Genomic DNA, 15,946 nt, shown 5'->3' with positions numbered 1-15,946 from the left:
AGATAGTGAAGCAGTAGGAACGGAGCATCGAGGAGGAGACTCCGAAAATCTTAGTACCAGTGATGTCTGGGACGACCTGGAGCCCCCAGAAGGAAAGCCCCTCCGTCTCGAATTAAACTTCCGAAGACCTCGAGGAAGAAGGGAGACCGGAGGACACAGGTACACAAAGTGGAAGGACCACTTCACTGACAAAGAGTCACTGAAGGTAGCTTCAGTACTCCTAGAGCTGGACTGTAACACCGGTAATGTGTGATCGAGTCAGAAGGCCATGGGGATCAATCCCCTCAGGGAGGCCCCCTCTGCTCACCAGGAGTTGAAACCTCTCTTGGAGAAGAGACTAGTCCCCGGGATGCACGCCGTGACGGCTGAGGAAGCCCGCTTCCCAATGGAGAGCTCCGGGAATAAACACCGCAGAGTTGGCCAGGAGAAGACCCTTGGACTATGTCAGAATGGGTGACATTCCTAACATTGCCACCCAACTACCAGTGTTGCCTAGATGGAAGCCACTGTTGTGACACTGTCGGACTGAACCTATTCAGGTTAACCGTGACAAATGGGTTAGGCCAGAGTGAAAGTCCAAGACAGCTTAAAGTATCAACAAGGTAAGTGGCAGGGCAGAAGCGACAGACGTCCAACTGCCCCGAAATGAATGCGGACCAGACACTGTCTTTAGCAAAGAACACCCTGGACGAGATGGCCATAGCCACCCGGACAGAGACCAACTCGCCTCCGTAGAAAGTATCATCGTTCGAACAGTGATCCGATGGAAAAAACTCGATCCATCTGGAGGGGAGTCAATTATGGCAAGGCCTGGAATGGAACTGAGCACATTCCACCCTACCAAAAGGTAGACACTCTGGTAGACCGCGCATCACAAAGAGTAATGACATATGTCGACTGCGTAGATATCCGCACCCTCGAAGTTGAAGAGTGGAGATCTTGTCTTACGCCAGAAAAATTCTCAGATTCTGAGAATCCAGCAGTGCTCCCAGATGAAGAAAACCCTGTGAGGGATGCAGGGAGGACTTTTCTGTGACGAGAAGAAGCCCCGGTTATCCTGACCTGGCGGTAAAGTACCTTGGTGATCCTGCTAAAAGTAGGAGACCGTCCAGAGAAAGGAGCATTCGGATACACTGAACAGGTGAACTGTCAGAAAATCCATAAAGCTGGTAAACCCCGGTGGAGTTGAGGACAGCCCCAAAAGGCAGAGCCCGAAACTTACAAGTGTTGCTGTGGCACAGCAAACCTGAACCCATGCTGATGAGAGGGCTCTGTATGTACCCGTAGGTACGTATCCTGAATACTCGGATATACCATAAAATCCCCAGGTTCCAAACATCGGATGATGGAGCATGGACGATTCCACCTGAGTCAAGGCACCGTTGGAATCTGATTCAGGGATTTGAGACAGAGTATAGGCAAAGGAGGACCAGTCGGTCACCGCCCCAAAAAGAAAGTAGAACAACCAGTCCCTCACTGAGATAGTGAGGTTGGCCGAAATAGCTCTGCTTACCACAAAGACTGTATAGCTTTCTGGGATTGTAAGGCCCTGATCAGTTCTGAAGAAGGGCCCGTGTACCAATGCCTGTGAGGAGGCTGCATGAGCAATGAGAGGCCGTTGAGAATCAGTACCTCACTCTGGAAATTCCCCAGATGTAGACCTGTCCCGTCAGGCTGAGGGTATATCCTCAGGTGTAGAAACAGGGTCGTCCGGAAGTCCAGGACTGCTCGGTACTGGATATGGTGGCCCCCGTGGAGGCCGACAGCCTAGGAAAAAACAGGCCTTTAGGCTGACCCTGAGGACAAAAAGACTTAACAGAGTTAGTCCGAATGTAGTGGGAGTAGCTAAAGACGGTATCTCCCCATTAGTGATACTGCCAATGATGCAACGATCTTGTCAAGGTCAGGACCAAACAAGAACTTCCCCCTGGAAGGAGTGTGCACCTCTGCTTTCCCATAACGCAGCCATAGGGTACTGCGGCGGATACAGATGCCGCCGAAACCCTGAAAGTTAGAAGACCGGCATCCCATGAGGTAATCCCACATATGACCACTGCATATTTTGTGAGCGGCAAAAAGATATTTGAACCTCAGACGTGTTGGAGGGGAAAAACGTCACAAAAGCATCACCATGCGATGGCCATGGTAGGACGGGCAACAGGCCCTGAAAACGAGTACATTGATTTCAGGCAAAGTTACCACCTACGGATCCGTAAAATCCGTCCAGGCCGGGATGGGAGGCGTATTAATGCCTGTAACCCGATGATTAACATACAAATCCATCCCAGAAGGGGATTTCCATTACTTGTGAGGACCCTCAGGGAATGGGAAACAGGAGGCCTTTGTGACTCCTCGTATCTGGGGACAGCCAGACTCCCGCTATGAGATCCACCCGCTGGGCAGAAAACGGGAGATGTATGATACAGGTGCAGGATCGACATTCTCTATATCCAGAATGAGCCTGGCTACCAGCCCCAAAGCAGGGATAATAATACTTGAGATTGGCTCCCCCCCATGTGAGAGGGAAAGAGCCGAATATACCATCCAGTTCACGGCAGAGCCACTGGTCAGTAACCACAGGGCGTATATCACGCCAATTAGTATTTCGTATAAAACGACATCCACCAGGGTGGCCGTTGTGGTAATCCCTGCAAGGGGAATGACAGACCGATGTGGTATCGGAGGTAATTCATGTACTGTGAAAAACCCCGGCAGGGAGCGATAGTCTGTGACACAGGGGTAAATTGCAAGAAATTGCGAGATACCCCGAGTTCAAAAGGGCAGTATGGTGAAGTAACTCCAAGCGAGTGACGACAATGGGGCCCGCCCGGCGATCCTCAAAGGAGAGGATCCTGAGAAACAACGCCCTTTAAGGGGGTCGTGCAAGGGGCCCGGCACCAGATGGTGCCGCATACGTAAACCTTTCTGAGTTAAAATCCTCCGCACTAATTCCTGCAGGCTATGACTTGCAGGATAGCAATAATGGGTGCAGTATCGTGTGCAATCTCCTGGTCAGATATATCTGACTATCTTGACGGAAATATTAAGCAGCGCCATACCGGTCCTGACTGACGCTAAGATTAGCTGCAGGAACCCATTATCAGCGTACGCAACTCACAGTTCCATCTAAAATATGGCAACGTGCAGCACGCAACAGTATGTGACAAACCTCACAGATATTAACAAATATATATATGTGAGGTCTCAGAACCACCCCAGGTACACCTGTATTAGGGCAGATAAAGAAAAGGGATAGATATACACTGACAGGTGAGAGAAAAAGCAGACAGTCAGCACTAGCATAAGTCACATACAATGCAGAAAAATATATATACATACATAAGCATGACATATAATATACTGCACAATGTCGCTACATTCAACTGCCCAGATTCAGTGTCTGGGAAGGCTATAGCGCTGTGTACACTCACCCAAAATGGCCAGGTACGCAGGGGGACTGGGCTCACTGACATCCTAAGAGTTCTGCAGCACCACAGAGAGAAAATGGCCGCTGGAGACCTCAGAAGAAGCGTGGCCCGCGGAGGAAGCAGCTCAGCGACGCCAGACTGTATTATTGAAAGGCGCGCTGAGCTGAGGGGAGGAGCCGCTAGACAGGGAAGGCTTCCTCCCCTGGCTAGCAATTAACCCCCCGGGATGCCGGCTCCCGCTGCCGCTATAATCCCTGGTGGGCTGTGGACACGCGGGGTATGCCTCCATGGAGGGGGAGCCCGCCGCCACCGCTAGCGCCTCCGGTCTGTCCCCAGAGACCGGAGGCATAAGGCTGCATGTACACGCGGGTCACCGCAAGCGGTGACCACGCGACTTACCTGTCCCCGTCGATCCGGCAGCAGCCCAGGGATTCCTCCAGAGCCCGGCTAGTACAGACTCTGGGGTCCCGCTGCGATCCCCAGATCTGTACTGGCGTCGCAGCGCCGGCGGGGTGTAGGAGCGGCAGCTCAGACGTCCATTGGACAGTCTGATGCTGCCGCTCTGAAGAGTAGTAAAAAAATAATAAAACAAAACTCTTTTAAGCTTAAAGGCTGCTAAGCAGCCCCCCTGCAGTAACGGTGACCCGACTCCGGCCGGGCACCAACTTAAACTGAGGTGCCTCTGGCTGGGGGGCGGGGTTATAGGGAGAGTGGACCCAAGTGCATCCTGGGAGCTAAAAGCTTTAACTGCGTGGTGCCCGGATTTGGTTCCCAACCTATACCCCAAGGTCAACCCTGTGGACCCCCTATGGACCCTGAAGTAGAAATAGGGAGACTGTGGGGTACCACCAATTGTCGTGGGAACCCCTGCATGGGTGACGACACCACAGACTGCTGGGACAAACCCATCGGAGTAAACGCGGGCTGCGGAGCTAACTGGCCCACTAAAGCTGTTAACGCCTGAGCGAAACAAGCCCAGGGCGGCTCCTGTACCGGTGCTGTAACCGTAATAGGCCGCGCCATGGACAAACACTGCCGGCAAAGGCCCTCCGCGCTACCCTCCCCCTCCGCTAACGGTACTTTGCACGTGGTACACTGTAGCCGGAGGGGAAAATCACTTTCAGACATGATGGCACCACGTATGTGACCTCTCTCACCAATTAAGTATTAAATAGGCGAGAGACCACCCTGCAGCACCGCACCGCAAGGGCTTTAGCAGAAAGAACAGGGACAGTAATAAAGCTGACAGTTTAGATGAAGAAAAGATTACAGGCAGCAGCGCTAGCACAGTCACATACAATGCAGAGAAATAACAATTCCTGCACTAACAGCGCTGATCACTCAACTACACAGACACAGGGCCTGGTAGGACACAGCGCTGCATACACAGACCTGACCACAGCGGAGGAGAGGTATGCGGGGGGACCCAGACCACGATGCTTCCGTCCAGCGCTTCCAGCAGCGTTCACCATGCGTTCTGGAGAAGATGGCCGCCGAGGAGCAGAGAGGAGGCTGGCCTGGGGGAGGAGCGCTGCCACAGGACCAGTCGGCAGCATGCAGAGAGGGCTGTGTGCAGCGGGGGAGGCGCCGGCTGTGAGACAGGGAAGGCGCGCTCCCCTGGCATGCATTTAACCCCTGGGACGCCGCAGCGCTACCGCTCTGCTGCGGTCCGCTGTCCCAGGGGGTAGTGGAAGCGCAGGTTGGTCGCCTGGCTCCACGCTGCAGCCAGTCCCCAGGGAGCCCCCTGCCTGGGGACTTAGGACCATGTGATCAGCGGGGACCCACCGCGGGACCCCGCTGCTTACCTCTGTCCCCCTTGAATCCGGCCATGGTCCGGAGCATCTGGGGTCACCGCTAGCTGTGACCCCAGACGCCCACCAGCATCCCCGGATCAGTACCGGCGTTCTGGTACCGGCGGGGTGTAGGGAAGACAGCATGGACGTCAGGACTGACTGTCCATGCTGTACATCCAGTTGTGCAGCCACAGCTGCATGAAGAATAAGCTTCAGGGGCTCTTCTAGCCCCCACTCCAACAGGTGCACCCGACTCCGGCCGGGCACCAAACTAAACTGAGGTGCCTTGGCCCGGGGGCGGGGTATAGGAGGGGGACCTAGTGCATCCTGGGAGGCTGAAAGCTTAACTCTTTGGTGCCCTGCGACTGACGTCACACCTATACCCCAAGGTATCCTGTGGATACCCTATGGACCCTGAAGTAGAAATACTGGATTATTATTATTATTACAAAGGTTAATTTCTTTGTGAAGTCCATGGGTCACAGAATAGTATAAATGCTACTCACATTGTCATTGGCTGCCCAGCGACCCCATGTAACAAGTCTCAGCCGCTTCTTCCATAGGGGGCACGCCATTTGTCAGTAGAAGCAGCCATGACTCATTAGAAGGCACTGATACTGCCCCAGGTGCCCAGCCCCCATTACTATCCCAATCACTGTGATCCCCGCTGCCTGTCCACTCTACTGCTCACCCCCGGCCCGTCCCACTCACTGCCCCTCGTCGCCCCCCCCCCCCCCCACTCACTGCCCCTCGTCGCCCCCCCTCAATCACAGTGATCCCTGATTCCTGTCCACTATACGGCTTGTCCCCTGTCCAGCTCACTCCTAGTCTCTGGTCACTGCCCCTGGTCTCCAGTCCCATATTCCCCTCATTAGCCAGACAGCCCCTATTAGAAGAGGTCAGGGAACAGTGGGAGTGGGATCACTCACTGCTGGAAGTTGTCATGAATGGAATTCAGCAAATTCACCTGAAAGAGAAAAAGAACAAAAACTGAGCCCCAAAAACCCATCCTGTAATAGGCCGCTATCTTCCTGCCTGGCCGCCCCCGGGTACAGCCCACCCTTTACTATACTCTCCCTCTGTTCTGTACACTGCGTAGTGCTATCCAAATATAGCCACCCTGTATTCAGGTGTACACACCTGTTCTATATACCCTCTACCCCCTATATGGCCACTCATACACGTGTAAGATATATACCCTCTACCTCTTATATGGATATTCATACACACATGTAACATATGTACCCTCTACCCCCTATATGGCCACTCATACACGTGTAAGATATATACCCTCTACCCCTTATATGGCCACTCATACTGTATACACATGCAATTTATGTAACTTCCACCCCATACACCGCCACTCATACATATACGTGTAATATATGTACCATCTTCATCCTATATGGCCACACACGTGTAATATATATTGACATTAATACATACGTGCAATATATGTACCATCTTCATCCTATATGGCCACACACACGTGTAATATATATTGACATTAATACATACGTGTAATATATGTACCGTCTTCTCCCTATATGGACACTCATACATATAGGTCATATATCTGTACCTTCTTCTCCCTATACTACCAGTGAAATATGTACCCTCACTATATAACCAGCCATACACACGTGTAATTCTATGTACCCTCTCTGTAGTCATACATACGTGTAATTCTGTGTACCAGCTCTGTGACCAGGTAAGCACACATGTAAGTCTATGCATCCACTCTATATGACCAGTCATACACACATGTAAGTCTATGCACCTGCTCTATATGACCAGACATACACACATGTAAGTCTATGCACACGCTCTACATGACCAGTCATACACACATGTAAGTCTATGCATCCACTCTATATGACCAGTCATACACACATGTAAGTCTATGCACCCGCTCTATATGACCAGACATGCGTGTAAATCTATGCATCTCACCTCCTTCTCCAGATAGACCTTCTTATCATCCAAGGTATTGTACAGGGTAAAGAACTGTTTGGTCTCCTTGTGGGTGGCCGAGACTAGAAAACAGTAATGTGTGCGTTTACACAGGATGTCTCCATGTAATGTACGTATGTCACACAATGGATCTCTCTGCTTTAATGTGTTCCCAGATCATCATCACTGAATGAGAACAGAAGGGACTAAAGACCCCGTATTACACCCGTAAAAGCGATCGTTACCCTGTCCATACAGCTCAATGAATCGCTTCTGATACTGCGTCAACTCTGCTCGACTTGGAACCTCATCAATTTTACGCTGCAAAATAGCGATTTCCCTGTTCCTCCGCGCCTGGAATGTAATGGACAGAAATTAAAGGGGAGGAAACATTCACAGACATAAAATACTGGTGACAGATGAGGAGAAGTGGATACAACTAATGAGCCCCTGTTACTGGTTATTACTCATCTCAGGTACCAAGTATCTCACTTAAAGTTATCCGGATACTCAGATTCCAGAAAGAACTGAGAACCAGAAAGTGAATAAGTAAATAATTGCTGCTGCTTGTTAATATTGTCATAAACATAGACCTGACCACTGAGCTCCTCCCCTACAATCACTGCGAGGAGCTCTGCTACACAAGATAAAGAGAAATGTCATACATACAGATAACCGAGCTCCTCCCCTACAATCACTGTGAGGAGCTCTGCTACACAAGATAAAGAGAAATGTTATACACACAGATAACCGAGCTCCTCCCCTACAATCACTGTGAGGAGCTCTGCTACACAAGATAAAGAGAAATGTCATACATACAGATAACTGAGCTCCTCCCCTACAATCACTGTGAGGAGCTCTGCTACACAAGATAAAGAGAAATGTTATACACACAGATAACGGAGCTCCTCCCCTACAATCACTGTGAGGAGCTCTGCTACACAAGATAAAGAGAAATGTTATACACACAGATAACCGAGCTCCTCCACTACAATCACTGCGAGGAGCTCTGCTACACAAGATAAAGATTAATGTTATACACACAGATAACGGAGCTCCTTCCCTACAATCACTGCGAGGAGCTCTACTACACAAGATAAAGAGAAATGTTATACACACAGATAACCGAGCTCCTCCCCTACAATCACTGCGAGGAGCTCTGCTACACAAGATAAAGAGAAATTTTATACATACAGATAACCGAGCTCCTCCCCTACAATCACTGTGAGGAGCTCTGCTACACAAGATAAAGAGAAATGTTATACACACAGATAACCGAGCTCCTCCCCTACAATCACTGCGAGGAGCTCTGCTACACAAGATAAAGATAAATGTTATACACACAGATAACCGAGCTCCTCCCCTACAATCACTGCGAGGAGCTCTGCTACACAAGATAAAGAGAAATGTTATACATACAGATAATGAGCGAGCACCTCTTACAATAATATCACTTCCCCATACAATCACTGTGAGGAGCTCTACTAAGCAATGTAATGTTGCAGGGAATGTCACCCAGTCACTGAGCTCTTCCCCATACAGTCACTGTGAGGAGCTCTACTAAGCAATGTAATGAGGAGGGGAATGTCACCCAGTCACTGAGCTCTTCCTCATACAGTCACTGTGAGAAGACTGATATGGGCAGTTTGGGGATCTTAGAAGACCCTCATCTGGACTCAGCTCAAGTCCATGAAACTGGACTACTTAAATCCCTTAACGGTGCCCCAACTACATCTGACTGTGCCCCAGGCCTCTACTACTATAGCACATTAATAAAAGAATACACAATTCTGAACTTTTCCTCCTTGTTCTCCTGAACCTTAATGAAATCCTTGATATACTTAAGCGTAAATCTGTCATTAAGTACTCATGGAGATTAATATATTCAGCATGGCGGAAGGGTGACTTGGCTGAAACATTTAAGACCATTATGTTTGAAACACCCCTCAGAGACCAGGTTCTTGTACAGGACACTGACATAGTTCTGGTACATACAAGAACATCACGGACTGGGTTTCCATAGCTGCACACGGGCCTCAGATCACCATGTGCAATACCATAAAGTAGGGATGTGCAGGCTCGGTTCTACTCGGTTCCGTTCGGTTTTTTTTACCGAATCTTATTGGCTATCCAAAACTCGTGACAGCTGATACCCAATAAGATTCGGTAAAAAAAACCGAACGGAACCGAGTAGAACCGAGCCTGCACATCCCTACCATAAAGTGGTGTACAGCACACCGCCATTGGAATATGGAGCGGTGGAACCGTGTTCTCAGGAGTGATGTATCGCGTTTCACCATCTGGCAGTCTGATGGACAAATGCAGGATTGGCAGATGCCAGGAGTACACTTCCTGCCTACAATGTGTACTGCCAACCGTGTGGAGGAGTAGGAGTAAGGGTGTGGGGTTGTTTTGCAAGGTTTGGCCTGGACCGCTTAGTTCTACTGAAGGGAAATCATAATGCTCCATCATACAGTGACATTCTAGAGAATTGTGAGCTTCCATCTTTGTGCCAGCAGTTTGGGGAAGGCCTCTCCTGTTTCAGCAGGACAATGACAATGCCCATGTGCACAAAGAGTTCCAACAAAAAATGCTGAATTTGGTTTGGGAGAACATAACCCAACCCCATTGTACACCTTTGGGATGAATTGGAACGCTGACTGGGAGCCAGGCCTTATTGCCAAACATCAGTGCTCCACCTAATGCCCTTGTGACTGAATGGAAGTTACTGCCTGCAGCCTTGTTCCAATATCTAGTGGAAAGCCTGCCCAGAAGAGAGGAGGCTGTTACAGAAGCAAAGGAGGAACCAGCTCCATATATAATGCCCATGGTTGTGGGTGCACACACACAGAAGTGCAGGCATCTCACCAGGAGGAGTCGGATCTTCTGCAGTTTCTCCCTTTCCGCTTTGTGTTGCTGCTCAAATAACAGAGATCGCTCCTGAAAATACAGCAGAACGTACAAAATAATTCTTCAGTCTTTTCCTCCATCACAAGAATAAATGACAACGCAGAGAACAGTACAACGTCTATTACCAAGGTAGACAAACTCCACGGAATGTGACAGCACGTACATTTGTGTATAGGTCACACACACAGTTACCGGACACAAAGTCTTCACTATACCTTCTCCTCTCCGCTCTCTGAGGTTTCAGTCTTCAGATTCTCGATATTCTGCTGCAGACGGGCCATTTCCTCCTGCGTATGGCGGAATAAACTCATTATACAACGGTTATATATGTATATAAAAAAGGGAGAGTTCTCAAATATCTACAGGACCAATAAGCATCCATTATATTTCTAGCACATCTGATTCACTGTAGCGTTTAAGCAGCAAGAAGTGACATCAGGTCCCCGGGACGCTATCACTCAGTGACTGGTTAGTAGAGACTCCTGGGAGGTCCTCGGATAACACGAGACTCACCCTGCAGTGGGTCCGGAACTGCTGCTCCTGAGTCTTCAGGCTTTCATTCATCGCCACCATGGATCGGAGCTTCTGCAAGATGCTGAACATAGAAATATTATGTGCTGGATCCTGTACCGTGTCATGGTCTGTTCGCAGAATAATCAGGTTTATATTCCTTTCCCACTAACACGACGACTGCTGGACGCTTATTACATAGTGTAATATTCATCCAGTTACAGCTTTCTCACCAAGGCACCTGCACTGCACGCTAATGATCCAAACACATTCCCCAGGTGAGTACCTACAAAGTTACACATTCAATTAGAGGCGAAAAGCCGCGATCGGCGAAAGGTTTTCGCCTGTTTTCAAAGTATCGCCGTATTCAATTCCACGACGTTTTCGCCCAAGGCGAAAACTCCATAGGCAAAAAAGTTTCTCCAGCAAAAGGCAGAACAGAAGTGCAAAATCCTTATTTTTTGGCAGTACAAATGTGGGGACTTGGTTCAGAACCCTTTGGACCCCCCCCCACCCCCCTCTAATTAGGAATTATTAAAAAAAAAAAATTATCTTAATTCACCCCAAAAAAGACATGTCATTTTTGGGGTGAAAATGTAAAAAGTGTTGGAAAATGGGGCTTAAGTACTGGTATGGGTATTTTGGGGTGCTCTATAGATGGGACGGGTGTTTTTAGGATTGCAGGAGGGCTGCAGCAGGTGTATTTTTAACTTTTTTATTCTGTACTTTACAAACCCCAAAATATACTAGTACCCACTTACATGTACCCCCAATTTAACTACAGCAATTATTTATCATAAAAGGCATGGCTTAGTATCATGTTTCCACACGTATGTAAATATGCATATAACAGCCCCTTGATTCAAAATAAGATCCCAAATTACTTTTATTATGGCTAATAATACACTTCTATATTTAATCCCCAGGTGAGTTCGGCTTTATTGGGGGTACAGACTGAGTTCCCCCTTAAAAACTGACCTTTTCGCCAGTTCCACTATTCGCTGCATTCGCCCATATGCGTTTTTTCCTGTTTTACAATTGAATAGGGCGAAAAGCGGGTGCGCGTATTAAGTAAGCAGGTGAAAACTTTGCCTCAAGACATGAGGCGAAAACATTGCGCTTTTCGCGACTAATTGAATCCGGCCCTTAGTCTGAAATAAGTAGGGAACACAATCCCTCTGGACTGAGGTCCATGATGTAACCCACACCTAACAGCGGTGTAACACCCAGAATATTACTAATTATACTTACGCAGGATCAGCTTTGGCCTCTACCGTCTCCAGGGCCGCAAGCTCCTCATCCAACTTCTCGCTGTAACTTGTAACCTGAGAGTCAGGAAAAATCAATGAGTGACTAAGAGGGGACAAATCACCTTGGGGACCCGCCGGCCCAGCCACGGGGGGACCCGCCGGCCCAGCCATGGGGGGACCCGCCGGCCCAGCCTCGGGGGGACCCGCCGGCCCAGCCTCGGGGGCACCCGCCGGCCCAGCCTCGGGGGCACCCGCCGGCCCAGCCTCGGGGGCCACACTGCTACTCACCTCTGAAAGCTTCTTATTTGCGGCCTCACATTCAGCCTGGAGGTCGCAGGATTTCTCCTTCAGCTGATAAAGAAAAAATGTATTTTTATAAATGAAGTAAAACACAGACCAAGAACCCAGAAATGTGCAATCACTGACACCAGCAGTGCCCCCCATGACTGGAAACATTGGCTTGTAGGATATATGCTCCATGTAATATTTATATGTTGTAATAACCACTTTATCACTCTATAATGCACTGTACTATAGACAGGACAGGGTTCTAAAGAGATGTCAGGATCGTGCCAATAAAAGTACTCTTATCTATGGTTCTATTACTTTTCCAATTATCCTAATAAACATTTACTAAAATAATCATGGTAATACTTTTTGCACATTACTTAGCTTGGTTATTTTTTTATGGCAAAACTAACTATTAGGAGACAAGACATAATAAAAACAAAGTACGTTAATCAAGGCAAACGCAGCAATGGATTAGGAGCAGCAATGGCCCCAGGCTGTCTTTACGTCTCTCTCTGCATTCTGTAACGCCTAACTGGCCACGCACGGGTCAAAGCGCTGATCTATAAGGGGTAAATTTACTAAAGTGATAGTTTTTAGAAGTGGAGATGTTGCCCATAGCAACCAATCAGATTCTAGCTATTATCTTCTAGAAGGTGCTAGTTACATGATAAGTAGAATCTGATTGGTTGCCACTTCTATAAACCTGCACTTTAGCAAATATACCTCTTAGTGTCTGACAAGATCTGCGGGATCCTGACCACTTTCAGTGTCACCGGAGCCGGTTATTACGGTTGGAAGGTAACTACATGGCCAACCTCATTTTATGATCCTATGGTTTTCCAGCGGGTTATTGGGCACTACACTCGGTTTGGGCCTGATCACAGTTTATGGTCCTGTCTGTGCCTCGAATATGGTTGCTATAATATCCCTTTAATCAAGGAGACTCATGAATTACACAGATTCTGTGGCTGCCGGACATCAATTCTGCATTTCACTTGGTTTAATCAGCCACAGAACCTGTGTAATTCATAGGTGTCCCCCGATTATTAGAGGGATATTACAGCAACGCTAGCTTCGCACTGCACGGACTCACTACAAAGATTCAGCAGCAACTACACAAAGCCCTTTCTGTGGGCCAAAAGTCAAGTACTGCCTGTAATAACACCACTAAACTATTATGCACCCAGGACCCTTTTTTTTTTTTTTCCATTTAAAAACACAACCAACCCCTCCCCACCAAAAAATAAAATAATATGTAAACCCAGACCCTCCCCTCAAGTGCATCACTATGCAAAGCCAGACCCTCACCCAAGTACATCACTGTGCAAAGCCAGGCCATTCCCCAAGTACATCACTGTGCAAAGCCAGACCCTCCCCAAGTACATCACTATGCAAAGCCAGACCCCCCCCCCCCCCCCAAGTACATCACTGTGCAAAGCCAGGCCATTCCCCAAGTATATCACTATGCAAAGCCAGACCCCCCCCCCCCCCCAAGTACATCACTATGCAAAGCCAAACCCCCCCCCCCCAAGTACATCACTGAGCAAAGCCAGACCCTCCCCAAGTGACCCCAACACTCTCTCGAATTACCGTCCTATCTCCCAGCTCCCATGCCCCTCCAAGCTACTTGAGAGACTTGTCTACACCCACCTCACACACTTTCTTAACTCGCACAACTTATTGGACCCACTTCAGTCCGGCTTCCGTTCCCAACATTCCACAGAGACAGCACTGACTAAGGTAGTAAGTGATCTTGTCACTGCCAAGGCTAAAGGCCATTACTCACTCCTAATTCTTCTAGATCTCTCTGCTGCTTTTGACACTGTTGACCACTCTCTCCTCATACAAACACTACAATCCCTAGGTCTTAAAGACACAGCTCTTTCTTGGTTCCCTTCCTACCTATCTGATCGCTCTTTTACTGTTCGTTTTTCTGATTCTGCCTCCTCTTCGCTACCTCTATCAGTTGGAGTACCGCAAGGCTCTGTCTAAAGTCCTCTGCTATTCTCAATCTATACCACCTCTCTTGGCAAACTAATCAGCTCTTTTGGATTTCAGTACCATCTGTATGCGGATGATACTCAAATCTACCTATCCTCTCCAGATTTATCTCCATCTGTATTGGTCCGTGTCACTAAATGTATTTCTGCCATTTCATCTTGGATGTCATCTCGCCACCTGAAACTTAATATTTCTAAAACAGAATTAATTATATTTCCACCAGCCAATAACAGTTACCAACCTGATCTATCACTGTTTATAACTCAACCATCCACCCCGCCCCACAAGCTCGCTGCCTTGGTGTCATCCTTGACTCTGAACTGTCCTTTGTTCCCCACATTCAATCTGTCTCAAAGTCATGTTACATACATCTAAAAAACATATCCAAAATTCGACCATATCTCACACAAGACACTGCAAAAACTCTAATCCATGCACTTATTATTTCCTGCATTGACTATTGCAATAGCCTCCTTACTGGTCTTCCCAAAAACAGGCTATCACCATTACAATCCATAATGAATGCAGCTGCAAGGCTTATCTTCCTTGCCAAACGTTCATCGTCTGCTGCCCCGCTCTGTCAGTACCTCCATTGGTTGCCGGTTTTCTACCGTATTCAATATAAAATACTCTTACTTACACATAAGGCCATTAACCGAATTACACCAACATACATCTCTTCACTCATCTCAAAATATCTCCCTACCCGACCTCTCCGCTCAGCACAAGATCTGCGTCTCTCATCCCTATGCATTACTTGCTCCCACTCACGGTTACAGGACTTTCTTCGGGCTGCACCCACTCTATGGAATGCCTTACCACGTACAATACAACTTTCCTCTAGTCTCCAATCCTTCAAGCGATCCCTGAAAACTCACCTCTTCAGGCAAGCTTATCAGATCCCAGAACCGCCCACATAACCTTCATAGTTTCCATATCTAATTACATCCCCTTCACAGTCCACACATAACCTCACACATTGTCTTTCTCTCACATCCTCATGACATTTGGCCGATATTTCTGTGTGACTGGATCATGCAGCCAACCAAGAAACTGTGCATTGTGGCTGGACCAAAATGCAATATATAGCATAGCACCTATCCTTGTGTATCAATGCCTATTTCCCTATAGATTGTAAGCTTGCGATCAGGGCCTTCCTACCTATATATCTGTCTGTTATTACCCTGTTTTGTTCTATTAATGCTTACAATTGTAAAGCGCAACGGAATATGCTGCGCTATATAAGAAACTGTTAATAAAATAAATAAATAAGTACATCACTATGCAAAGCCAGACCCCCCCCCCCAAGTACATCACTATGCAAAGCCAGACCCCCCCCACCCAAGTACATCACTGTGCAAAGTCAGACCCCCCCCCCCCAAGTGCATCACTATGCAAAGCCAGACCCCCCCCCAAATGCATCACTGTGCACAGCCAGACCCTCACCCAAGTACATCACTGTGCAAAGCCAGGCCATTCCCCGAGTGCATTACAATGCAAAGCCAGTCCCTCCCCATGGGTATCACTATGCAAAGCAAGCCCTTCCCCCACGTGTATTACTATGCAAAGCTAGTCCCTCCCCATGGGTATCATTATGCAAAGCAAGCCCCTCCCCCACATGTATTACTATGCAAAGCTAGTCCCTCCCCCACATCTATTACTATGCAAAGCTAGTCCCTCCCCCACATGTATTACTATGCAAAGCTAGTCCCTCCCCCACATGTATTACTATGCAAAGCTAGTCCCTCCCCCACATGTATTACTATGCAAAGCTAGTCCCTCCCCCACATGTATTACTATGCAAAGCTAG

The 15,946-nt window shown here is 48.2% G+C and overlaps 1 protein-coding gene across 1 annotated transcript in view; it reads right to left on the bottom strand.

Moving 5' to 3' along the window:
• Positions 1 to 15,946, bottom strand: part of CCDC93 (CCC complex scaffolding subunit CCDC93) — a 47,956-nt gene that overhangs the window by 9,333 nt on the left and 22,677 nt on the right. The window contains exons 13-20 of the mRNA XM_088475490.1: positions 12,133 to 12,195; positions 11,846 to 11,919; positions 10,598 to 10,679; positions 10,300 to 10,371; positions 10,043 to 10,114; positions 7,420 to 7,528; positions 7,175 to 7,257; positions 6,151 to 6,188 (exon numbers count right to left, since the gene is read on the bottom strand). Coding sequence (XP_088331616.1) covers positions 6,151 to 6,188; positions 7,175 to 7,257; positions 7,420 to 7,528; positions 10,043 to 10,114; positions 10,300 to 10,371; positions 10,598 to 10,679; positions 11,846 to 11,919; positions 12,133 to 12,195 — 593 coding nt within the window. The remainder of the gene's footprint in view (positions 1 to 6,150; positions 6,189 to 7,174; positions 7,258 to 7,419; positions 7,529 to 10,042; positions 10,115 to 10,299; positions 10,372 to 10,597; positions 10,680 to 11,845; positions 11,920 to 12,132; positions 12,196 to 15,946) is intronic.

The sequence above is a fragment of the Taudactylus pleione genome, unplaced genomic scaffold, assembly GCF_031769625.1.
Source record: "Taudactylus pleione unplaced genomic scaffold, aTauple2 ptg000173l, whole genome shotgun sequence".
Lineage (NCBI taxonomy): Eukaryota > Metazoa > Chordata > Amphibia > Anura > Myobatrachidae > Taudactylus > Taudactylus pleione.
This window is presented reverse-complemented; position numbering and strand designations above follow the sequence as displayed.